Genomic DNA, 25,317 nt, shown 5'->3' with positions numbered 1-25,317 from the left:
GTATTCATTTAATAGGCAGTGACCCAGATTCCATATGGGGGCAGATGGAGCCACTGTCGTGTCAGGGGTCTAGCCTGGGTGCATTGGTGATGGCCTCGCTTCTGTTTTCTCCAGCTAGGTACTCCTCAAACCTGGTGGTCATTAGTATATTACTCTTTGTGGCAATATATCGTTACTCTTTGCTTCATAATCCAGAATGGTCTGATGGTGTAACTATAAAGAAACCACCAATCTCTAACTTAAAGCAAAACTGATTTATTGAATAACGACTAAATTATATTGAGTTTGCACACTCCACAGAACTATAACTATTAATAAAGTAATCTATGTTTAAGTAATGACTAATGAACTACACGTGCTACTCTATCTAGTCTTAACTATGCTGTAAGAAGTCGCTAGGTTTCGGAGCACAGCTCCTTGCTCAGGTGAGGAAGGACCTGTGCTCTGAAAGGTGATGATTTGAAACAAACTTGTTGGACTTTAACCTGGTTGTAATGAACTCCAATTGGCTTTATTGGTTGGCCAATTGGAGTATGAGCTCCCTCAATGATAGCTCATTGAGGGGGCCCATATAATCACCTGTGTAGGCTTTGTGAGCCAGTCTTTAGTTGACTGGACTGCTAGCAGCACTATTTGTAGCTGCTCCTGTAATATCGTTATTGTAAATATTGGTGTGGTGACGGAACTCCTGCCTCCCGTGGATTACTACACTGGTGTTGTAAGACTTCTTACTGTGCTCACCCCAGTCCAACGCCGGCATCTCCACATCATAACTATGCTGTGATCTATCTCTCTCTCTTGCTAACACTTAACTGACTACCCACGATTCCCTGAGTTCTAATATTTATGCTGGGAACTAGTGGTGCCCTCTAGTGTTCTAGATGTAATAAATTAACCCTTTACTTGTATACATATCATTACAGACATATTACTTTGAGGATTATGGGGACAATTCAGGCAGCATTTTAAGCTTGGAGCCATATCAAGGCTGGCCCCCATCTGTGCCAATCATTAATGTGAGCCGTCGAGATTGGACGCAACCTTTGGGATGTGGGAAGGGAAATGACGGGGGAGATTTGGGGATCTGTTTATAGAGGGACAGTTTGCCAGCTTGGAGGAATTGACAGCTGGGGGGGATGAATTTGTTCAGGTACCTCAAGATAAGGAACTTTGTGCAGGTGGCCTTTCCAACATTCCCTGATGCACTGCGGGCGTCTCTGCTGGAAAGGGTACTTTAGCTGGTGGGACGGAAGAGGGTAGCACATGTGGTATTTATGGGCGAATTGTGTCTGAGGTTTTGGATTTGGAGGATAGAGTGACGGTCAAGTGGGAGAGGGAGCTGGGCCCTATAGTGGCCGATGAGGTATGGAGTGAGGCCCTTCGTAGGGAAAACTCCACGTCTTTTTGCATGTGGCTTGGTCTAATCCATATTAAGGTGGTGCAGAGGGTGCACCTGACCAAAACCAGATTGAGTGGGTTTTTTTCTGAATGTACAAGACAGGTGCAAGCGCAGTTCTGGGCTGCGATTCTCTGACCCCCACGCCGGGTGGGAGAATCGCGGGAGTGCCGGGCGATTCCCGCCACGCCGCCCTGGCACCCGCACGTGATTCTCCCACCCCCCCAAAACGGCGTGCCGAGTTTTACGACAAGCCGCTCGGAGAATCGCCACTCGCCATTTCTAACGGTTGAGCGGCGATTCTCCGGCCCGGAAGGGCCGAGCGACCTGCCTAATCCGACCGGTTCACGCCGGCGCCAACCACACCTGGTCACTGCCGGCGTGAACAGCGTGCGAATGCTGCATGTGCGGCCTGTGGGTGGGGGAGGGAGGATCGTGCACCAGGGAGGTGCTCAGTGGGGGTCTGGCCCGCGATCAGTGCCCACCGATCGGCGGGCCGCGTCTCTAAAAGACGCACTCCTTTTCCCCCGCTGCCCCGCAAGATGACTCTGACATGTCTTGTGGGGCGCCCGCGGGGAGGACGGCAACCGCGCAGGCGCGGGTTGGCGCCGGCCAACCTGCGCATGCGCGGGTGACATCATTTAAACGGCATTGGCCGCGTCATTTACGCGACGCCGCTTTGATGCGGTTCCAAGGCCCGGCACGCGAAATTGACGCGGCGCCGCTCCTAGCCCCCTGGGGGTGGGAGAATAGGGGGCAAGGAGCGGCCTCCGACGCCAGAGTAAAACACTCCGGTTTTCGCTCCGGCGTCGGCACTTTGTCTCCCGTTGGGAGAATTTCGCCCCTGGGGTCTGGCCAATCACATACATACGTTCTGATCTTGCCCCAAACTGGTAAGCTTTTGTGTCTCCTTCAGCACCATGCCGGTGATTGTATGCACATTGAGCTGGAGCCTTGACTTTGGTGGCCATTTGTAGGGTGTCGGACTCGCCGGGGCTGCAGACGCGAGTGAAGGCAGATGTCCTTGCCTTTGTCTCGCTGAATGCACGGAGGTGAGTTCTGCTAAGGTGGAGGTGAGTTCTGCTAAGGTGGAGGTCCTCTTCTCCGCCCAGCGACTCAGCAGGTTTGGAGGGCCTAATGGAATTCTTGTACTGGGAGAAAGTCAAGTACACCGATGGGGGTCGGGTGAAGTGTTCTACCAGAGATGGCAGCCATTCACTACCTACTTTAAGGAATTAATCACCATCAGTTGTTCGGGGGTTGGGGGTCTGGGGTTGTTTTATTGGGTGTGGTTTATATCTTGGTGGATGGGGTGGGTATGGTTGGTTGGGGTTTTCTGTGGGTTTTGTGCATTACCTACTGTGGGGAATATAGGGTTGTTGCAAAATTTACCGTAAAATTTGACAATCGTGAATAAAAATGTAAATTTTTTGAAGTATTCATTTAATATCATCCAAGATTAGAATTATAGTTCATTTATAACCAGGAAAGCCAAGATGACATTTAAAATAGTGAAATATTCTAATTAAAATTGTTATAGATGTCAACTGTAGAGCAGTTTCTTCCGACATGATACAGGCATTTTTTATTATGGATATTGTGATGATAATTATATTATCAGAAGATTCAAATCCTTCATAGCGGAGGCCTAAATCTTTCTGGATTTGATTGCAGGTCGGATCAAGACAAGCTGCTTATAGAGATGAAACTTAAATGGTGCTTTAGCCGATTTGTGATAGGAGTAATCTTCTAATCTCAGAACTCTTATGCAGCACTAGTATGTAATCTTAACATTTTTCCTACATCAGCTAAAACAGCAGAAGACCCGTTTGTCAAGCAGGACTTTCTATTGTAACCTCAATTATAAAGTTTTCTGAACTTTCTGTAACAATATGATATAGCTTACAAAAATACCATGATTGTTCCAACATTATGAGGTTATAGATCACAGATAAACTCTCAATCAGCAGTAGAGAGAGAATCTGGAAAATATCTAGGACTGTAACATTTGGTAATATGGGAACTCAGATGCATTTCACAGTTTGAAGGCATTTTAGAATTAAATCAGGGGATTGCTTTCAGACTTGTTTTGCCATTACACTTGATTTGCAGTAGCAACTTTGTAGCGCTAACAATTATACTCAAAGACGAGAGACTAGTACAATAGAGGCTTTATTGCTGTGCGATGCTATTCCTCCATCTGCAACTGTAGACTAGGGTCTGAGTGACTCACACGCATATTTATACACAAGCTCCATGTGGGCGGAGCTAGCCGGCAGGGGCTTACCGGAGGAACCTGTATTACAGGTACAGGCATACATCCCCCTACTGCAAGTACACATCACTACAGTGGTTATATCACCACATTCACCCCCCTGTAAAAAAAATGAGTCCGGCGGGGGTGACGTGTAACTATAATACAAAGGATGAGCTATTTAAAAGAGGGGCCAAAGAAAGAAAACCAAGAGTCCATCCGGTCAGCAGGTCACAGGTTGAGCCGAACCGGCGGTCGAATGTTCCGCTGTGATCGGCGTAGCTGTGGTGGCGACGTCGGTGCATGTGCTGGCGGTGTTGGTGCTGGCTGCTGGCGGGATTACTCCGAGAGCAAGCCAAAATCTTCCGAGAGCGAGCCGAAATCTTCCGTGTCCTCCAGTGTGGGCAGGGGGACGAGGGATAGACCTGGTGGGGACGAATAGGGGGCGCCGGGGAAAAGGAGGGTGGCGCGGGGGGAAAAGGGGGCATGGGCATGGGATCGGCACCTGAGGGAGCCAGGTCCCGGAGCGAGACTGTGTCCTGGCGGCCGTCGGGGAACTCCACGTAGGCGTACTGAGGGTTGGCGTGGAGAAGGCGTACTTTGTCAACCAGTGGTTCCGCCTTGTGGTGCCGGACATGCCTACGGAGAAGGACTGGGCCCGGAGTCATGAGCCACGTCGGGAGTGACACCCCAGATGTAGACTTCCGAGGGAAGGCAAAAACACGTTCATGGGGTGTACTGTTAGTTGCGGTGCACAGTAGTGACCGAATGGAATGGAGCGCGTCAGGGAGGACCTGCTGCCAGCGAGCGGCTGGGAGGTTCTTGGACTGTAGGGCCAGCTGGACGGCCCTCCATACCGTCCCGATCTCCCTCTCTACCTGCCCGTTTCCCCGGGGGTTGTAGCTGGTCGTCCTGCTGGAGGCGATACCCCAGCTCTTCGCTCATGAATGAGGATCCCCTGTCACTGTGGATGTAGTCGGGGAAACCGAACAGGGCGAAAATGGAATCCAGGGCCTTGATGACGGTGGCAGACGTCATATCCGGGCATGGGATGGCGAAGGGGAACCTAGAAAATTCATCGACCACACTAAGGATGCAGGTGTTGTGGTCGGTGGAGGGGAGGGGCCCTTTGAAGTTCACGCTGAGGCGTTCAAAGGGGCGGGACGCTTTCACCAGGCACGCGCGATCTGGCCGGTAGAAGTGTGGCTTGCACTCGGCACAGATCTGGCAGCCTCTGGTGACTGTCCGTACTTCCTCGACGGAGTAGGGCAGATTGCGGGCTTTGATTAGATGGTACAAGCGAGTGACCCCCCGATGGCAAAGGCTCTCGTGCAAGGCACGGAGCTGGTTCACTTGTGGGCTGGCACATGTACCTCGGGAGAGGGCGTCTGGGGGCTTGTTGAGCTTGCCGGGGCGATACAAGATCTCGTAGTTGAAGGTGGAGAGCTCAATTCTCCACCGCAAGATTTTGTCATTCTTGATCTTGCCCGGCTGCGTGTTGTTGAACATGAAGGCTACCGACCGTTGGTCAGTGAGGAGAGTGAATTTCCTGCCGGCCAGGTAATGCCTCCAGTGCCGCACCGCTTCAACGATTGCCTTGGCCTCCTTTTCAACAGAGGAATGCCGAATTTCGGAGGCGTGGAGGGTGTGTGAAAAGAATGCCACGGGTCTGCCTGCCTGATTCAGCGTGGCGGCAAGTGCGACATCTGAAGCGTCACTTTCTACTTGGAAAGGCAGTGTCTTATCTACTGCATGCATCCCGGCCCTGGCTATGTCAGATCGAATGCGGGCGAAGGCCTGTTGTGCCTCGGCCGAGAGGGGAAAATGTGTGGGCTGGATAAGTGGGCGGGCCTTGTCCGTGTATTGTGGGACCCACTGGGCGTAATAAGAAAAGAACACAAGGCAGCGTTTGAGGGCCTTGGGGCAGTGGGGGAGGGGGAGCTCCATGAAGGTCAGGGGCGCATGTGGTCAGGGTCGGGCCCCAGTAGTCGGTTTTGGAATACGTAGCCGAGGATGGCTAAGCGGTCTGTGCGGAACACGCACTTCTCCTTGTTGTACGTGAGATTGAGGAGCGATGTGGTGTGGAGGAATTTAGAAAGGTTGGCATCATGGTCCTGCTGGTCATGGCCGCAGATGGTGACATTGTCGAGGTATGCGAAGGTGGCCTGCAGTCCGTACCGGTCAACCATTCGGTCCATTTCTCGTTGAAATACCGAGACTCCATTCGTGACGCTGAAGGGGACCCTAAGAAATTGGTACAGACGACCCTCTGCCTCAAAGGAAGTGTAGGAACGGTCCGATTTACGGATGGGGAGCTGGTGGTAGGCGGATTTCAGGTCAATAGTAGAGAAGACCCGGTACTGTGCAACCTGATTGACCATATCAGAAATGCGGGGGAGGGGGTACGCGTCGAGCTGCATGTACCGGTTGATGGTCTGGCTGTAGTCCACGACCATCCTGTGCATCTCCCCGGTCTTAACCTCTACCACCTGGGCTCTCCAAGGGCTGTTGCTGGCCTTGATGATACCCTCCCGAAGCAGCCACTGGACCTCGGACCTGATGAAGGCCTTGTCCTGGGTGCTGTACCGTCTGCTCCTGGTGGCAACGGGCTTGCAGTCTGCAGTCAGATTGGCAAAGAGGGAGGCTCGACCTTGAGGGTCGCAAGGCCGCAAACGGTGAGGGGAGGTAGGGGTCCGCCGAATTTGAGGCTGAGGTTCTGGAGATTGCACTGGAAATCCAGGCCTAGTAAGAGTGACGCGCAGAGATTGGGGAGAATGTACAGATGGAAACGGTCGAATTCCACGCCCTGTATAGTAAGTTTAACCAGGCAGAAACCCCGGATCAGGACAGAGTGGGACCCGGAGATCTGCCGGTTGGCGGGATGGACCGCAAGGGAATAGCGCCTTACCATGCCCGGGTGGACGAAGCTCTCGGTGCTCCCGGAGTCGATGAGGGAGGAGGTCACGTGGCCGTTGACCAGCACCGATGTGGAAGAGGGTGCCAGGTTGCGAGGACGCGACTGGTCGAGCGTAACGGAGGCGAGTAGCGGGTGATCGGCGGTCGAGTCAGATGAGTCCGGCGAGGAGCGGTAGCAACCCGTGGCCCAGTCCCAGGGGGAGGACAGAATGGCGGCGTCTGGAGTACCTGTGGATAAAATGGCGGCGCCCATGGAGCGCACGTTGTGGGGTCGGGACAAAATGGCGACGCCCATGGAATGCACATAGCGGTGGTGGATGAAGATGGCGACACCCATGGAGCGCACGTGTCGGGGGCGGCGAAAGATGGCGGCGCCCACTGGTCGCACGTGGGGTCGGGTGAAGCGGCCGACGGGGCCCATTGAGTGAGCGGCTGATGCGAGGGGACCGGTGGCACAATATTGGCAACCGTCCGGGACTGACACACCGCTGCAAAGTGGCCTTTCTTGCCACAAGCTTTGCAGGTCGCGGTGCGGGCCGGGCAGCGCTGGCGGGGGTGCTTCTGCTGACTGCAGAAGTAACAGTGGGGACCCCCAGGGAGCATGGTGCGGCGGGCAGCGCAGGCGTAGTGCGCGGGGGCGGCTGCTGGGGGGGGCCGTTTGCGGGGTCCACGAGGGGTAGGACGGGTGGGCCTGGGGGGCCGTTTGTGGGGTCCACGAGGGGTAGGACAGGTGGGCCTGGGGGGCTGTTTGCGGGGTCCACGAGGGGTAGGATAGGTGGGCCTGGGGGGCCGTTTGCGGGGTCCACGAAGGGTAGGACGGGTGGGCCGAGTGGCTAGCGGAGTACGATCGCGCACTACGGGAGGTGGCCAACATGGAAAGCGCCAGGGCCTTTGCGGCCGCGAGGTCGGGGGTGGCCCCTTCCAGCAGTCGTTGCCGGATGGGGTCTGATGCAATGCCTGTGACAAAGGCATCGCGCATAAGTCAGAGTGTTCCGTGGCTGTGAGGGCCCGGCAGTCGCAGTCTTGTACCAGAGGTATAAGGGCCCTCCAGTAGTCCTCAATCGACTCACCCGGCTGCTGGACGCAAGTAGAGAGTTGATGCCTCGCAAACAGGGTGTTCGCCGACTGTGCATAGTTCTCCTCGAGCAGTTACATAGCTGTGGTGTAGTCAGTCGCATCTCGAATTAGCGGAAAGACACTGGAGCTAAGTCTGGAGTACAGGAGTTGCTTTTTCTGAGCCTCCGGCGGGGGAGGGTCCGCTGAAGAGATGTAGGCCTCGAAGACTTCCAGCCAGTGAACAAAGTCTTTTCTGGCGTGAGGCGACTGCGGATCCAGCTGCAGACGGTCAGGCTTGATTCTGATGTCCATGGTGAACGGAAAATCACACAGCAATATTGTAGTGCTAACAATTATACTCAAAGTTGAGAGACTAGTACAATAGAGGCTTTATTGCTGTGCGATGCTATTCCTCCATCTGCAACTGTAGACTAGGGTCTGAGTGACTCACACGCATATTTTTACACAAGCTCCCTGTGGGCGGAGCTAGCCGGCAGGGGCTGACCGGAGGAACCTGTATTACAGGTACAGGCATACAACCCCCTACTGCAAGTACACATCACTACAGTGGTTATATCACCACAAACTTTATACCTGACATGACCGTAATCCACTCCAATGAAAGGTCATACCCAAAGTACACTGTGTTTCAGATAATGGCGAAGCTGCTCAGCATTTATATTTCTGATTTTATTCTTCCTTAAAAAGAATGGGCTTGCATTTCTATATTTTGTTTAGCTTCATTTCATACTTCACATCAGAAAGTCCTCTTGGTTGGAGGAAGGCTGCTGACCTTCATTGATGCAAACTGCAGATGATATTGGAGGACACCCTTAAGTATCTCTGGGCCTTGAGGGATGTGTCTGTGTATTGGTGGGATATACCTGGAAATATGTGGAAGCAATGACAAATGTATATGTGACTGGCATGTTTGGAAGGTGTGTTGGTGAGGTACAGTATAAGAAAAGATAGAGAGGAGCCTTCACTGCCGTGTGAACGATGGTGATGTGGTGCGACATGAGAGGTGAATGGTGTGATAGGTCTGAGGTGTGATGTGCGCATCATGATCACCCAAACATAAAACATGATTACCTAGCAGCCGGCCATGCATTGCTGCAATTTCTCTTTCATAGAGGCTGTACCTTTAAAAAGGAAAGATTCCCTGCAGCACGTGGTTTCTGAAAAATACTGTTTGCCTTCCTGGAGTTTGTAGAAGGTGTCTGCATTAAAATCAAGACCAGGGCTGCATTGGAGCCACTTGTTAACTTCACCACCACGCTACCATCATGGAAATTAGTTGAGTAGGAGCAACACAGCCCCGATGCGCAAAAATCAGGGTGAATGAATTTCATGCACAATGTCTCTACAGGGTAGATATCTGGAGAAATAAATATAATTTTTGTCTGAATAGAGATGTAACAGGGACATTTTCCCAGGCAACAGCAGTCAGGATCTGGGGGTGTATATGCAGAGTTAAATTGCATAAAAGTGACAAAAGCAAATTACTGCGGATATGTGAATCTGAAACAAAAACAGATAACACTGGACAATCTCAGCAGATCTGACAGTATCTGTTCAGAGAAGATGGAGCTAACATTTTGAGTCTGGATGACTCTTTGACGAAGAGTCACCCAGACTCATAGAATACATAGAATTTACAGTGCAGAAGGAGGCCATTCGGCCCATCGAGTCTGCACCGGCTCTTGGAAAGAGCACCCTACCCAAGGTCAACACCTCCACCCTATCCCCATAACCCAGTAACCCCACCCAACACTAAGGACAATTTTGGACACTAAGGACAATTTATCATGGCCAATCCACCTAACCTGCACATCTTTGGACTGCGGGAGGAAACCGGAGCACCCGGAAGAAACCCACGCACACACGGGGAGGATGTACAGACTCCGCACAGACAGTGACCCAAGCTGGAATCGAACCTGGGACCCTGGAGCTGTGAAGCAATTGTGCTATCTACAATGCTACCGTGACTCGAAACGTTAGCTCTCTTTTTTCTCCACAGATGCTGTCAGACCGTCTGAGATGGTCCAGTATTTTCTGTTTTTGTTGCCTAAAAGTGATGTTGGGTTGGAAGCATCACACAGATGGGTTTGAAGGTAAGCGGGGAACCCCAATCCAACTATGAGGTAGGACATTTCAACATTCCAATTAGTAATTAACTGCAGTTTGTACCAAGGATTCTGTATTTAAAAGGCCAGCAGACATTTTTCCTCAGCTATGTGGAACTCACCGGGATCATGAGATGAGTACACAGGAAGGAATGCCTCTTCAGTGAAACTAATGGGCCTCTATCTTGAGGTCCCCCTCAGCAACTTTAAGAAATTGAAATGAAAACTTTGCTTTGTTCTTTGTTAAAACATGGCCACAGTCGCCTGCCAGTATTGTGGAGGTGGAAACCCTCAAAATAGTGGCCTATGACTGCAAATGTGACCAGATTCTAGGGTACAATTTGACCATATCGCCAGCTTGCGGCTAATTAATAATTCTGGCGAGTGGGAGGTTACGCTGGCTCATTTTTGGGATTATTCCCCCAACACTGCCGTGGAGCTCGAGATTGACATTATTAAAACACATGCAGCAATTTGATGGTATGATATTATAATTGAGGCTGACTGAACCATTTGAAGATTGGTCTGTACACCACGCTTTCTGGCCGCTGAGGGTTAGTGTCGCTGTCGTCGGCGGCCGGGTGACGCGTGGTATTGGGGCCTCTCCTTGTTGTCCGTTTCCTCCTCCAGCAGGAAGGCAAGCTGGGTCCCGCTGGCGCCGGCTGCTCGGGAGGACGGTGACGGGTTGGACCGGAATTTGGAACCTGTTTTTAAAAACTAGCGGCTCGAGCTGCAGCCATGGTGGAGGTGGGACTTTGGCTTTTGTTCGATATAAATAAGACCTTTCGCTGTCCTGCTGGGGTGGGTAGCTTGAAATCTCTGAGCGTTCCGGGCCTTGCCGCTTACTCTGCACAGGAAAGCAAGAGGGGACCTCAACAAGTGACCCTGGAAAATAAAGGCGGAGCGGAAGCTTTTCCTGTGAAAATCTGGGTGCATGTGCACTGTGAGACGTGTAATCTGCATGCTGATTAAATACAACATACATGTCTTCCACCCCCCCCTCCAATCCAATGCAGTCTATCACAAGGGCTGGTTTAGCTCAGTGGGCAAGACAGCTGGTTTGTGATGCAGAACAAGGCCAGCAGCATGGGTTCAATTCCCATACCAGTTTACCTGAACAGGCACAGGAATGTGGCGACTTAGGACTTTTCACAATAACTTCATACTTGTGACAATAATAGGTTATTATTTAGAAAGATACACTGGAGTGTATTAATGGAGTGATCCCATACAAATTGTACGGCTACTCAATTGTGCCCCATTTTGCCTTGCATTCCTATTAACGTTGAAAGTAGTGTTGAGGTAAACAATCAGCTGTGATCCTATTCTATCTTATTCAATCCTGCAGAGCACGATTGATGGGCTAAATGGCTGGTCCTATTCATTCCTGTGCTCCTATCCAGTTTTCAGTTGTATGCAAGTTTGTAATTATGGACATTTCCCTGTTCTCTTTTCTCCATTTGCCTGTCCCTCCTCGCAAGTCTGAATACGCATTGGTCATTTGCCCATTAATGTGGGCAACGTGAAAAATTGTGCCTGCTCTTGTTAGCATAGAGGAGGATATGAACTGTTATTGAATTATTTAGAAAGCGATGGAACAGAGTGGATGGAAAAGTTCCATGCTTGAGGGGTGTAGAATGAGGAACAGTGGATTTCTAAGTGATTTACAGCAGGGTGGTGAGGATGTGTAATGTATTCTTGTATAAAATAGAGGCTGTGAATATTTTAATTGAGAATAGGTGGTTGCAGGGAAGAATGAGATAGGGAAGCAGAATATTGGAATAGGAGTAAGCACACATGACAAGGACTGCTCATTGTATGGGTGATAAACATTGAGCAGTTAGGACAAATGGCCTGTTCCCATGTAATTTATAGATTTGCAATTCTATGACTATTCAAAATGCACAACTTCATAGAATGTATAGTGCAGAAGGAGGCCATTCAGTGCATTGAGCCTGCAAAGGCCCTTGGAAAGAGAAATCTACTTAAGCCCACGGTTCCACCCTCTCTCTCTAACCCAGTAACCTGACCTAACCTTTGGGACACTAAGGAGCAATTTAGCATGGCCAATCCACCTAACCTGCACATCTTTGGATTGCGGGAGGAAACCGGAGCATCCGGAGGAAACCCACGCAGACACGGGGAGAAAGTGGAAACTCCACACAGACAGTCACCCGAGGCCGGAGTTGAATCTGGGGCCTTGGAGCTGTGAGGCAGCAGTGCGTGCCGCCCGTACAACCTCTACATTTTATTGTTAAATTTATACTGGAAAATTTATACTTGTAACAGGCCAATATCTGCATATAAGGAAGACTGTTATAGTACTACTTCCAGTTAACTTTTCTGGATCTCCGTGCTGAGTGCTGTTGAATTTTATCTTGTGGCTACCTGCTACTCTGAAAAATCTCACACCATGACATGGGTCACTGTCTGTGCGGAGTCTGCACATCCTCCCCGTGTGTGCGTGGGTTTCCTCTGGGTGCTCCGGTTTCCTCCCACAGTCCAAAGATGTGCGGGTTAGGTGGATTGGCTATGCTAAATTGCCCGTAGTGTCCTAAAAGTAAGGTTAAGGGGGGGGGGGGGTTGTTGGGTTACGGGTATAGGGTGGATACGTGGGTTTGAGTAGGGTGATCATTGCTCGGCACAACATCGAGGGCCGAAGGGCCTGTTCTGTGCTGTACTGTTCTATGTTCTATAAATGTAGGCACCTTAAGCTTTCAGTGAAGGAGAGGACATAACACTTGACATAGTTTTATTTTTTAATTATATGTAACAATTATTTTAGACAAAATATAAAGTGGAATATTTATTATTGCTCATCTGCAACTTACTGTCATGAAGGCGCTTGACAAAGTAGATGCTGAGGTGAATGATTTAGAACAAAGGGCTTCCCATTTTGGATGGAGATAAGAGGTTCCTCTCAGAGGCTTGTGAATATTTGGAATTCTCTGCCCCAGAGAGCAATGGAGGCTGAGTCTTTGAATATATTCAAGGCTCAGATAGATTCTTGAATGACAGGGGAGTCGAGGATTATGGGGAACAAGTGGAGTTAAGATCAGATCAGCTAAGATCTTCTTGAACAGAGCAGGCTTGCAAGGCTGTATGGCCTACTCCTATTTCTTATGAGCAACTGCGTTTGTAATATGAGTGCTTTAATCATATATGGTGTTTGTTAAAATTAGGGAATTTGGTGTTGAGGAATGGATTCCTACTCCACTTGAGCTAAACAGCGCTAGTATTGAGCATTTCCTGATTAGCTAGAGCATAGAGTAAAACTCTTTACCCCAGCAATGTAACAGCTTTGGTAACAACATGGGATTATATAGCACACCTCGCATGCAGAAAGGTGCCTCAGGACTTTTTATGACAAAAAAAAGAGATGAGTACAGCAGGCACCAAACATGGGAGGATTGGATGGAAATACTAAAATTGGGAACCAATGGCAAGGTTGGAAATAATTTTATAAGGGAAGATGACAGACCAGAGACTGAATAGAGAATTCCAGAGAGGAGAAATGTAATGGTTTAAAGGTATCTCTGCTCTCCAGGAGTACTGCCATTCTCACCAATGTGGGCATACCAATTTCCTATGCCAAGCATTTGTAATGACTGTCTGAGACTACCATTCTTTTCTGACGTGGGCCTGTTCGCTGCCCAAACGTGTCACGTGAGAGCCTTGCAGCAGGAGGAGAATTATCTTTTTAGTTTGTAATTATGTTTAAACGTAAAATGTCATTGTACAAATCCATTATCTCACTTAATGTCTCGAGATTGTTTAAGTGATTGCTCTCATTATATGTTGTATTTAAATGTGCAATTATGTAAAATTAATCAATACATTTGTTCAGTGATTCCATTCACTTTGCATTTGTTTTAAATGTTTTAGTTAAGTTTCTGTATTAGAATTTCATACATATGTTAAATGATTTTCTTTCTTTCTTGTCAGGAAGTGCAGAAACACTCTGTACACACACTGGTGTTCAGATCTCTGAAAAGAACCCATGACATGTTTGTTGGAGATCATGCTAAGCCCATTGCAGTAGATGAGAAAAGGTGAGTACTTATTCTGTTCTTAAAAGTATAATACTTAAAGCAAAAGGATTCTCATTTGACTGAGTGCATTGATACAAGATCACCTGATCTTTTTAGCACCAATGTCAAAGGACCAATTGTTTTATATTTGGTGCATGAATTTTGCAAAATACTTAGAGCTGTGTTGTTTCTCTTTGCCTTGCCTTAATTTTGTCTGTTGAAACCACTTACGTTGTATTGATATTTATATCAAAATCCTCCGCCGTCTTCTCTCTGTCTAAATCCATGGGATTGCCCACGCATAAATAGCAACATCATATGCAAGCGTAAGATCAATTTCCATACTCTGCTGTATCTCTACACCACTTCTACAAAGTGCTAATACAGAAAGGTTACAATGGAAGTTGTACCTAAAATTAAACAATGAGTATAGTATAAGTGCATAACAATAGGCACTGTTTAAAATGTATACATAATGTTGAATAATAATGGTCTAAAGATTTGTACTATTTTGAATTAATCACATACTGTTACAAAGTTTAGCTCTAATACAAAGTTAAAGGTAATTGCTTCTTGACACTTATAAGTTAAAATTAATGCAAAGAACATCTGTTGTTATGCTTCCCTGTCTCGCACTCACAATCTCCTGATAACTTTCCTTCAGCGGTCTCCATTGTTAATGCTATTTTCAACGCCATTTTAAAATTAATCTCAGTTTCTGCCCTCAAATTCCTCTATATGGCTTCATCATTAGCTCCATAAACCAATCGATCCCTCAGCAATATCATTTAGTATTTTCCTGAAGCCACAGTGTTCTGCAATTTTCCTGAGCCGTGCTATGTGGGTTTCAATGGTCTCCCCATAGGCTCTTCCCATGGAATTGAATTTGAATGTTGCAAAATCATGGACGGCTTTAGGTGGTAGTGCCTTTTACTAAATTTGTGAACTCTATGAATGAGCTTGTACCGGGCGTGTTTTGGGACGCAAGGCTAAGAATCAAATTATAAGTCTGGGTCCCACACGCGCTTAACAATATCGCCTTCCTCTTTCCCTCCTCCTCAACTCTGTTTGCTCTGAAGAAAAACTCTAGTTGCTCAACATTGCCACAGCCAATCTTCAGCCGAGGCGTCAAAGAGATCCACTACCAAAGATGGACATGTCTGCAGCTATCTTCTCCGCAAGCTTGACTTTGACTGGGTCGTGTTCTGAGCTGATGATCTCGCATACATACTTCTTTCTTTTACCTCGCCGCCAAATGTTGTAACCTTGGTCCACCAGTTAGTTTATTTACACAACATGCTGCTAAGAGTAATGCTGCCAGTTTGCCTCCTGGATCAAACTGAACAAAAGCTCGCATTCTGCCCAGGGATTCCTGTGTGCTAATTACTGATTGGACAAGGAGGTAACATGACCATTCAGGCCAGTTACTACAGAACTATATTGCCATACCGTTCCTTATCACCGAGTCAAAATCCAGAAACTCCCTTCCAACAGCACTGCATCAGATGGACTGCAGTGTTTTAAGAAGGGGGCTCGCCACCACCTTCTTGAAGGCAACAGAGGCTGGCCTTGCCAATAATGCTTGCATCCCATGAAAGAATATTAAAAAAACATTATGGCTGAAGTTGTATACTGTATCAGCAACAAATGGCTTTGTACTATTTTTTGGAAGTTTTTATGATGCATTGCTGTTTGAAAATTGCTTTTCTATTCATTCATTTTCGCACTTCTTGTATTTGACCAGTTACAAGCTCAAGATGGACGTGAAGCTTCAAACAGAGTACAGTCCTGTGCTTCATATGCCTATACTAAAAGAAATCAGAGAAAAAAGTGCACAATCTGATTCCTACAATCATGGACATTATGACCTTAATCATGGTATGCTTTATGCTTTTCTCTCACAATAGAGGAAATATTTTCAGTTTTACGTGAATATAATTGTTTGCTTCCTTTGTTTTATTCTATAATTTTTTTTAAAAAAAATAATTTTTCTTAAGATTTTCAGAAAATATAAACAACAAAACAATATTAACAGAATAACCATTGTAACAACCCAAGAACAGCACCCACCCCCCTACAAAAGCAACTACTAAATCGAAAACAAAAAAAGCAAACAACAGAAAGGAAAGAAGGAAAGAGATAACACCCGCCACATCCCACAAACACATGTACACACTTGACCCTGGATCCCACCACCCTCGACACCGTCCTTGCTACCCCCTTCCAAAACTCCCCCAGCGCTGGGCATGCCCAAAACATATGGGCGTGGTTCGCTGGGCTCCCCGAGCACCTAGCACACCTGTCTTCGCCCCCGAAAAACCTACTCACCCTCGTCCCAGTCATGTGGGCCCTATGCAGCACCTTGAACTGTATGAGGCTAAGCCTCGCACAGGAAGAGGAGGAATTCACCCTTTCTAGGGCATCCGCCCAAGTCCCCTCCTCAATCTCCTCACCCAGCTCCTCTTTCCATTTACCCTTCAGCTCCTCCGCCGAGGCCTCGTCTAGCTCATGCATTACACGGTATATGTCCGAAATCCTCCCTCCTCCAACCCACACCCCCGAGAGCACCCTGTCCCGTACCCCACGTGGGGGCAGCAAGGGGAACCCCTCCACCTGCCGCCTGGCAAACGCCCTAACCTGCATGTACCTAAACATGTTCCCCGGGGGGAGCCCAAACTTCCCCTCTAACTCCCCAAAGCTCGCGAACCTCCCATCCACAAACAGGTCCCTCAACCGCCTAACACCTACCCTGTGCCAGCCCAGAAATCCACCATCGATTCTCCCTGGAACAAACCGATGGTTCCCCCGTATCAGGGACTCCATCGAGCCCCCCACCTCTCCCCTATGCCGTCTCCATTGCCCCCAAATTTTGAGGGTAGCCGCCACCACCGGGCTCGTGGTATACCTCATTGGAGGGAGCGGCAACGGCGCCGTTACCAGCGCCTCCAGGCTAGTGCCCACACAGGACGCCATCTCCATCCTCTTCCATGCTGCCTCTTCCCTGTCCATTACCCACTTACGCACCATCGATGCGTTGGCAGCCCAATAGTACCCATAGAGGTTGGGCAGCGGCAGCCTATCCCTGCCCTGTTCCAAGAACACCCTTCTCACCCTCGGAGTCCCATGCGCCCACACAAATCCCGTAATACTCCTGTTAACTCTCCTAAAAAAGGCCTTCGGGATAAGGATTGGAAGGCACTGGAACAGGAACAAAAATGTCAGGAGCACCGTCATCTTGACGGACTGCACCCTACCCGCCAGTGACAGCGGTAACATATCCCACCTTTTCAACTCCTCCTCCATCTGCTCCACCAACCTTGTGAGGTTGAGCTTGTGCAGGGCCCCGCAGCTCCCAGCCACCTGGACTCCTAGGTACCTGAAGCCCCTCCCTGCCTGCTTCAGTGGGAGCCTATCAATCCCCTCCTCCTGATCCCCCAGGTGCACCACGAACAACTCGCTCTTGCCCAGGTTAAGCTTATACCCAGAGAAGCCCCCAAATTCGTTGAGAATCCTCATCACCTCCGGCATCCCCCCCCCCCCCCCCCCCCCCCCCCCCCCCACCGGGTCCGCCACATACAGTAACAGGTCGTCCGCATAAAGCGACACTCTATGCTCCTCCCCACCCTGCACCAGGCTGCTCCAGTTCCCTGACTCCCTCAACGCCATGGCCAGGGGCTCAATTGCCAACGCAAAGAGCAAGGGGGACAGGGGACACCGTTGTCTCGTCCCTGGTACAGCCGAAAGTACTCCGACCTCCTCCTATTCGTGGCTACACTCGCCATCGGGGCCTCATAAAGCAACCTCACCCAACCTTCCCCCCCCCCCCCCCCCCCCCCCCCCCCCCCCCCCACCACCACCACCACCACCACCGGGGGTTCAGACCGGTACAGTTCCCCATAAAAGTCCCTAAAGACCCCATTAACGTCTACCCCCCTCCGCACCACCTTCCCAATTCTATCCGTCACTCCCCCAATCTCCCTGGCCGCGTCTCGCTTTCGGAGCTGGTGTGCCAGCATCCTGCTCGCCTTCTCCCCATATTCATACACCGCCCCCTGTGCTTTCCTCCACTGAGCTTCCACCTTTCTGGTAGTCAATAAATCGAACCTGGCCTGAAGGCTACGCCGCTCCCCCAGCAATCCCTCCTCCGGAGCCTCCGCATATCTCCTATCCACCCTCAGCATCTCCCCTACCAATCTCTCCCTCTCCCTCTGCTCCCTCCTCTCCCTATGGGTTTGGATGTAAATCAACTCCCCTCTTATCACCGCCTTCAATGCCTCCCAGACCGTCCCCACTCGGACCTCCCCGTTATCGTTGGCCTCAAGGTACCTCTTAATACACCCCCGAACCTTCCCTGCCACCTCCTCGTCTGCCAGTAGCCCCACCTCCAAGCGCAAGAGCGGACGCTGGTCCCACTCCTCCCCCAGCCCGAGGTCCACCCAGTGCGGGGCATGATCCAAAATGGCAATGGCAGAGTATTCAACATCCTCCACCCTCGAAACCAGCCACCTGCTCAGGACAAAAAAATCAATCCTAGAATAGGCCTTACGCACGTCGGAGAAAAACGAGTACTCCCTGGCCCTTGGCCTCGCAAACCTTCAGGGATCCACCCCTCCCATCTGATCCATAAACCCCCTCAACACCTTAGCCGCTGCCGGCCTCCTACCCATCCGGGACTTGGATCGATCCAATGGGGGATCCAGCACCGTGTTGAAGTCCATCCCCATGATCAGGCCCCCCACCTCCAGGTCCGGAATGCGGCCCAACATGCGCCGCATAAACCCCGCATCGTCCCAGTTTGGGGCGTAAACATTCACCAACACCACCCGCTCCCCCTGCAGCTTACCACTCACCATCACATACCTCCCGCCACTGTCAGCCACCACCTTTAACGCCTCAAACGACACCCTCTTTCCCACCAGGATCGCCACCCCCCGATTTTTCTCATCCAGCCCTGAATGAAATACTTGGCCCACCCACCCCTTCCTTAGTCGAACCTGCTCCGCCACCTTCAGGTGTGTCTCTTGGAGCATGGCCACATCCGCCTTCAGCCCCATCAAGTGCGCAAACAGCCGGGCCCGTTTGACCGGCCCGTTCAGCCCCCTCACATTCCAGGTTATCAGCCGGATCAGAGGGCTCCCTGCTCCCCTCCCCTGCCGACTAGCCATAACCCATCCCCTGCCCGCCACTGGCCAGCATCCCCTGCTCGGCTTGTTCCCCACGGCGGCCACTGCCCCCCCCCCCCCCCCCCCCCCCGGCCTCCCGGGCTAGGACCCCTCCTAGCCGCGCCCTCCCCTCCGCAGCACTCCCGTGAGCCAGCTAACTTCTGCTGACCCCGGCGACTCCCGCCACACCTCCGACCCCTCCCCACGTGGGACTACTCCTTCGTGCCCATCAACTGGCCCCCCCGCTCTTGCGCGGGAAAATAACAGCCAGCAAAGGCCCGCGCTTCTCAGCCCCGTCCCCGCCCCCCCCCAACATCCTGCAACGCGGGAAACCAAAGAAAAGCCCGTGCTTTCGCCCTGCCCAATCCTGCCTCCTCTAGGGCAACTCCCATTGCCAGTCTCCATCACCAGCTCCCCGCACTCCCAGTTTACCTCCCTGCTCGAACCCGTCCACCAGACCCATACAAAAAGACATAAAGACATCGCCCCACCCACCCTAAAGCCAACACACATCCTGCATTAAACAGAGAACCCCCCCCCCCTCCAGAGCAAAAATTAAACACAGTTACATTTTCATACAAAACCCCCATCCTTGACCCTCAGTTTGAGTCCAGTTTCTCGGCCTGCACAAAGGCCCACGCCTCCTCCGGGGACTCAAAATAATGGTGCCGGTCCTTGTAGGTGACCCACAGACGCGCCGGCTGCAACGTGCCAAACTTCACACTCCATCTGTGGAGCACCGCCTTCGTCCGGTTGAATGTCCGCCCTCCGCTTAGCCACCTCCGCACTCCAGTCCTGGAAGATCCGCACCTCCGTGTTCTCCCACTTGCTGCTCCGCTCCCTCTTGGCCCACCGGAGCACGCACTCCCGGTCAACGAACCGGTGAAACTGCACCAACACCGCCCGCGGCGGCTCATTCGACTTGGGCCTCCTAGCCAGTATTCTGTGGGCCCCCTCCAACTCCAGGGGCCCCTGGAAGGACCCAGCTCCCGTCAACGAGTTCAGCATAACGACCACATAGGCCGCCAGGTCCGACTCCGTGAGGCCCAGAATCCGTAAATTCTTCTGCCTCGACCGGTTGTCCAGCTCCTCAAACCGCTCCTGCCACTTTTTATGGAGCGCCTTGTGCATCTCCACCTTCCCTGCGACGGCCGCAGCCTTATCCTCCCTTTCGGAGGTCTGCTGCTGCAGCTCCCGGATTGCGGCCTCCTGGTCTGTCTGAGTCTCCATCAGCTCTCTGGTGGTAGCCTTCAGCGACTCCAGCAGCTCCACCTTAAGCTCCTGGAAGCAGCGCAGAAGAGTCGCCTGCTGCTCCTGCGCCCACTGCCTCAGCTCCTCGAGGGCTCCGCCGGCCGCCATTTTGCTTCCCTTCCCCCGCTTTTCCAGGGGCGCTGCCACCGCTTTTCTGCTCACCCCACTCCTGGTCCGGACCATAGCACCCTGGGGATCTACTGCAGACCCCTTCCCACGTCGGGAATCGTCGGAAAAGCTCCGTTGGGGGCCCTGAAAAATGCCCCAAAGTCCGTTTTTAGCGGGAGCTGCCGAACGTGCGGCTTAGCTCCGCATAGCCGCAACCGGAAGTCATTCTATAATTTTATGACCTTAGTACACCGCTTATAAAATATTAAATAGTGTTTAAAATCTGGAGTATGGAGTGTAGTTCCCGATTTCTTAATTGATTTCTGTGCCTGTGATTCTGGGAGAAATCTTGTAGTTAAGTAGTTTTCAGAAAGGAACTGTGAAGTCGGATAGGTTTAGGAACAGTTTTCAGTGGTGCTTGGAGCCAAGTTGATGGAAATGAAAGCATATAAAAGTCATACTTTCATAAGGTAACGGTACTTTTGTAAATTAAGAAAAGCTGATTGCCTCAATAACTGTGGCTCTGAGGCCCTGAAATCAATACAATGAATGTGACTAGTGGAGGAATTCATGGAGTTATAAGTTATATTGGTTTCCTGTTTTGACTAGTAGTTGGATATTTCTGCCTGAAAATGATTTCCTCGTTCAACGGCAATGTGGATCATGTGCAACAGCTATTAAAACTAATGTGCTTTTGCATTTATTGTTCTGTCACTTTAGTATAAACCACTTTAACTTAAATAAAAATCTTAGTTTGTACTACCCTTAAATTATCTTTTTCAAAAAAAATTGAAGAAATTCTGCATCGTATTCAAGACTGTCTTTTCAGTCCAAGATGAGTAGTTTCAGAGTGCAAAGTGCAATGAGCAGTACTTGAATTGTACAACGGCTGCAAAATCACCTTGGCCCTCATTTATTCAACTTTAGCTAGGGGCTTTTTTCTAAATTTAGGAAAGTGCAGGTGATATCAGATATTTCTGATACTGTTAGGAAGTTTACCTGGTGCTTAGGAGATTGGGTTTACAATGAATGAACTGCATTCACTGCCAAGCCTAAACTTACCATCAGAAGGAAAACTGTAGCTTTGTGTGAAGCCTTTTTTTGAATGGCATACACCCAAAACTGCCATCTTTGCAACAACAAAATGCTATGTAAATGAACTTTGTCTAATGTTTTAGAATAATTACCAAATGCAATTTTCATGATAATTTAACTTGCAAGTGTGAAGATCTAGAACTTAATCATAATCAAGATAATATGAATTGTGTGGAGCTGAACATAAGCGTGGACCAGTTTAACCAAGTTGCCTATTTATCTGCAAAATCTGGAATGTGCTACTTAGTACAGTGTGGATAGCTGAAGTTAATGAATGATTTTTAGTATTCATCCTGCTGGTATTTAATATTATGATATTTAATAGGTGCCCTCAATTCTAATTTAAGTATTACTGTAGCTTACAACATGAGTAATATTTGGTTATCAGTGCTGACTATAACAAAGTTATAATTGACTTTCAAAGTTATAATTGAATGTATTTATTTAACTTTGCTCTGTTTACAATGTTTCTTACATTTTTTTTTAAAGTAAGCAATAGGTCATCTGCATAATTTTTAATTAAATACTGGTTATAAAATATACATTTTCTTGCTGTTAAATGACTTTCTGAAGCTCAGGAAAAATCTATGTCTTGGCTCTCCTATGTTTTAGGTGAGGAATCCGAATACATTATAACTGGTACACATCCATACCCATCGGGTCCAGGTCAGTAGCATTTTTGAAAAAAATTGTTTTTGAGGTTTATAATCTGCAGTGAGTTCCAACAATGATTGAATTAACCTCTTGGATATCAGACTGCCTTATTCACTGTTACTGAATTAATCAGTGGGGTAAACAAAGCAACTGCAGAAAGAAATGAGTATGCAAACAAAGTTTTGCTGTGCTTTTTAAAATGGATTAACTTAAATTTCACAAATGGATAGTTATTCCTGATATTCAAGCAACATTACTGCAAACTTTTACAAAACCAAATCTGGGATTTTCAAATATGCTTATTACAGGGATTTGTTAAAAATGACCAGAAACATCGCAACATTTTCAACACTTAACAGTAATATCTTGAATTCTGAAATTAAGGATTTTACATTAATGCTTATTGGCACAGCAGCATAATTTAAAAAATAAGTATGTATGTATTCTGCCTTAATAGACAATATTAATTCAGTCTCTGTGAATTGTAGGAGTTGCTCGAACAGGTGATACACAAGTGCAGAAAATGCCTAGTGAGGCAAGTGCTCAGGCCTTAGCTCTGGCACTTCCTCCTTCAAAAGCCAGGTAAGTTCTTTGCTTAAAAAATTCTGGGAACTGTCTGCATTGACAGATTAAATGTATATATTTTTTAAACAAAGGAGGAATTGAGTGATAGTTACTTTGAAATATTTAATATTTTGGAGTTTAATTGGGGAGTATCCATTGTGAAGCTGTTTAGTTGCATGCAGTTATTGGTTTTTACAGCTAAATATATAACAAAGTTTGATAAAGTTATGATAAACACTTATTCATTGTTGGTTAACTTATCAAGTCCACCAAAGTATATTTTGCTGAATAGACATTTGACATGAATAACATTTTTTGTTTTTATCGTGATGATTCTTCTATGCTGTGAATGATAATATTCGATGGCTGAATGGCCTCCTGTGCCAGAAATAACTACTTAAAGTGGAAACAAGTTTTGGTTTCTTTCAGATCTTTTCAGAAAATCAAAGTAAAAATTATAAATAGGACAATATAATGCAAATGTTATTGTTTTAAACTGAATATAAACTATCTACCAGAGTGAATCTGAGATTGTGTTATTGTGAGGGAATAATTCACATTTCCAGAATTTTGATGAAGTTTCTTCAAGATTGCTCAAGAGACAGGGAATTAAACCTATAAAGCAGTGTTTTTTCAAACTTTTTTTCCTGGGACCCATTTTTGCCAACCGGCTGGCCTTCGGGACCCACACTGACTGACCTTTACGACACACGCCACGTTTGATTACCTTTAATGCGAAAGGGGAATCTCCTTGGTCCTCTCAACCTCACTCCAATCAGGTTCACAGGAGGAGAGGGGCAATGTGCATATCAGTTGCAGAATTCTGCCAGTTCCGTTGTGCCATCTTCATCTTTTTGAGAATGGAAAATCCAACTTCACGTCTGTTGGTTGTCATGAAGGGTAGTAGCAACAAAATGCTTGTTTTACACAGTGCTGGATACTCTTGGGAGATGATACTCCAGAATGCTGACTGCCCAAGGCCATTGGTGTGTTTATAATGTGCTATCGCAGGTCAGGTACAGAAGTGTAGTCTTTTCATTTGAAGTCAGCTGTAAGTTAATAACTGACTCGGGTCTCAACCTCTAAAGGAATTTTTTACCCACCATTTTTCTTTCAAAATCTAAAACTTCTCTCATTTGCCAGTACTTCCCTGCATTTAACACACATGGGCTTTGAAAACATCCTTATTTGCATTGACACAATTGACAAAACCGTACCTCAAGAAAACATCTTTATAGTGCTTTGTTCCCTGGACAGCTGACTCCAGAAGATTCAGTTGTGGAATCCTGGCAGTAGGTACACTCCTATTTGTGTCTCTGGCCTTCTCTTACTTGTAATAAAATTATTTATCGTCACAGTCCTCTTGCCTTGCTTGCCATCAGGTAGAAAATGGAGGAATCTCCTCTGACTTGATGCCAAAAGCACATACATAGAGTACGTTTGACTGGAAGTGCAAGGTGTGCGAGCCGCTCAATGCTGCCACTTATGGTCAGAAGACTGCACACAGCCTCATTTCCTTCTCATTTAAAAGAAGGCATTCTCAATAAAAATGCCGATAACGGACGCATTTTGAAAAACCTTACTATAGAGGGTGGCAGCTGGGAATGTGTTGGAATAGTCAACTCTAGAGGTAGAAGACATGGATGAAGATTTCAGCAACAGATGAGCTGAGTCAGGGGTAGTGTTGGATAAGTTAGAGTTGGTCTCAAATTCTCTGTTTTCATTAATTGGGATATCTTTTATTTCCTTTTCAGGCAAGATGCTAATCGTAATGCAGCCAGTGTTGCTGATATACACAGACATGCAGGCATTGCTGAACGGTCACAACCTCCAGTGTCTTCCATGGTAAGATTCCTATGATAGGTACAAAAAATTGTAAATACTACCTCAAATTGCTTGTGATGGAGTGACAGACTATTGACAACAGCTGTAGGAGAAAAGGAAAGACCAATTTGGCTTTTCTTACTTACACTTGTGTTTGAACATGTTACAGGCTCTAATGGAAGTTGGAGGAACAAGGAATTCCTCAATTATTTCAAGAAAACTTCCTACAATGCCAAAACCACAATGGCACCCACCTTGGAAGCTGTACAGAGTGAGTACATGATAGTGTGAATCTTTTGTATCAATAATAAATTATTTCTGGTTGTTTGTCACAGCTAAAAATTGTTCAGGATGTGACAAGAAAATATTAGTTAAAATGTTTTCCTTTTTGCCTAACTAAATTTAAGATTGCTTTCAATTCAAAAATTACTTGTATAAAAAGAAGATTGGCAGAACTCAGGGTGGGTAAGTCAGTCGCCCTGATGGCAAGCACATAAAACATTTGAGGGAATAAAACGGCGAAAGCTTTGACCACAATTTTTGAATCCTCTATAAATAAGCAAATTGGGCAAGGAGAGGAGGTGAGCCAAAGAAGAATAAATCAGGAAAATATGGACTTGGCATAATGTCAGTTGTGGGTAAACTCTGAATCTGTAATTTGTGATAAAATTGAGCCTTTAGGAATTAATTAATCGGGCTAGCCAACACGGTCTTAATGGAGTGACTGATTAAATAGGTAAAGAGGTTGCAGCAGTAGTACATATGGATTTTCAGAAGACATTGAATAAATTGCCTCATGAACCTTTATAGAATAATTGAGGTATTTGTAGAAGAGGAAATGAGCATGTGTAAGAGGAGATGATCACAAATAGTAAGTTGG

The 25,317-nt window shown here is 48.0% G+C and overlaps 1 protein-coding gene across 2 annotated transcripts in view; it reads left to right on the top strand.

Moving 5' to 3' along the window:
• Positions 1-25,317, top strand: part of plrg1 (pleiotropic regulator 1) — a 74,787-nt gene that overhangs the window by 31,892 nt on the left and 17,578 nt on the right. The window contains exons 1-7 of one of the 2 annotated variants that reach the window (XM_038792036.1): positions 10,337-10,495; positions 13,694-13,800; positions 15,524-15,657; positions 22,008-22,061; positions 22,538-22,631; positions 24,368-24,458; positions 24,607-24,708. In XM_038792036.1, coding sequence (XP_038647964.1) covers positions 10,487-10,495; positions 13,694-13,800; positions 15,524-15,657; positions 22,008-22,061; positions 22,538-22,631; positions 24,368-24,458; positions 24,607-24,708 — 591 coding nt within the window. In that variant the 5' untranslated portion in view covers positions 10,337-10,486. Of the gene's footprint in view, positions 1-10,336; positions 10,496-13,693; positions 13,801-15,523; positions 15,658-22,007; positions 22,062-22,537; positions 22,632-24,367; positions 24,459-24,606; positions 24,709-25,317 lie in introns of those variants that run through there. The other variant, XM_038792035.1, reaches the window with a different exon arrangement.

This window comes from Scyliorhinus canicula, chromosome 3, assembly GCF_902713615.1.
Source record: "Scyliorhinus canicula chromosome 3, sScyCan1.1, whole genome shotgun sequence".
NCBI classification, from domain to species: domain Eukaryota; kingdom Metazoa; phylum Chordata; class Chondrichthyes; order Carcharhiniformes; family Scyliorhinidae; genus Scyliorhinus; species Scyliorhinus canicula.
The sequence above is the reverse complement of the archived record's forward strand: the minus strand, read 5'-3'. Positions and strand labels throughout refer to the sequence as shown.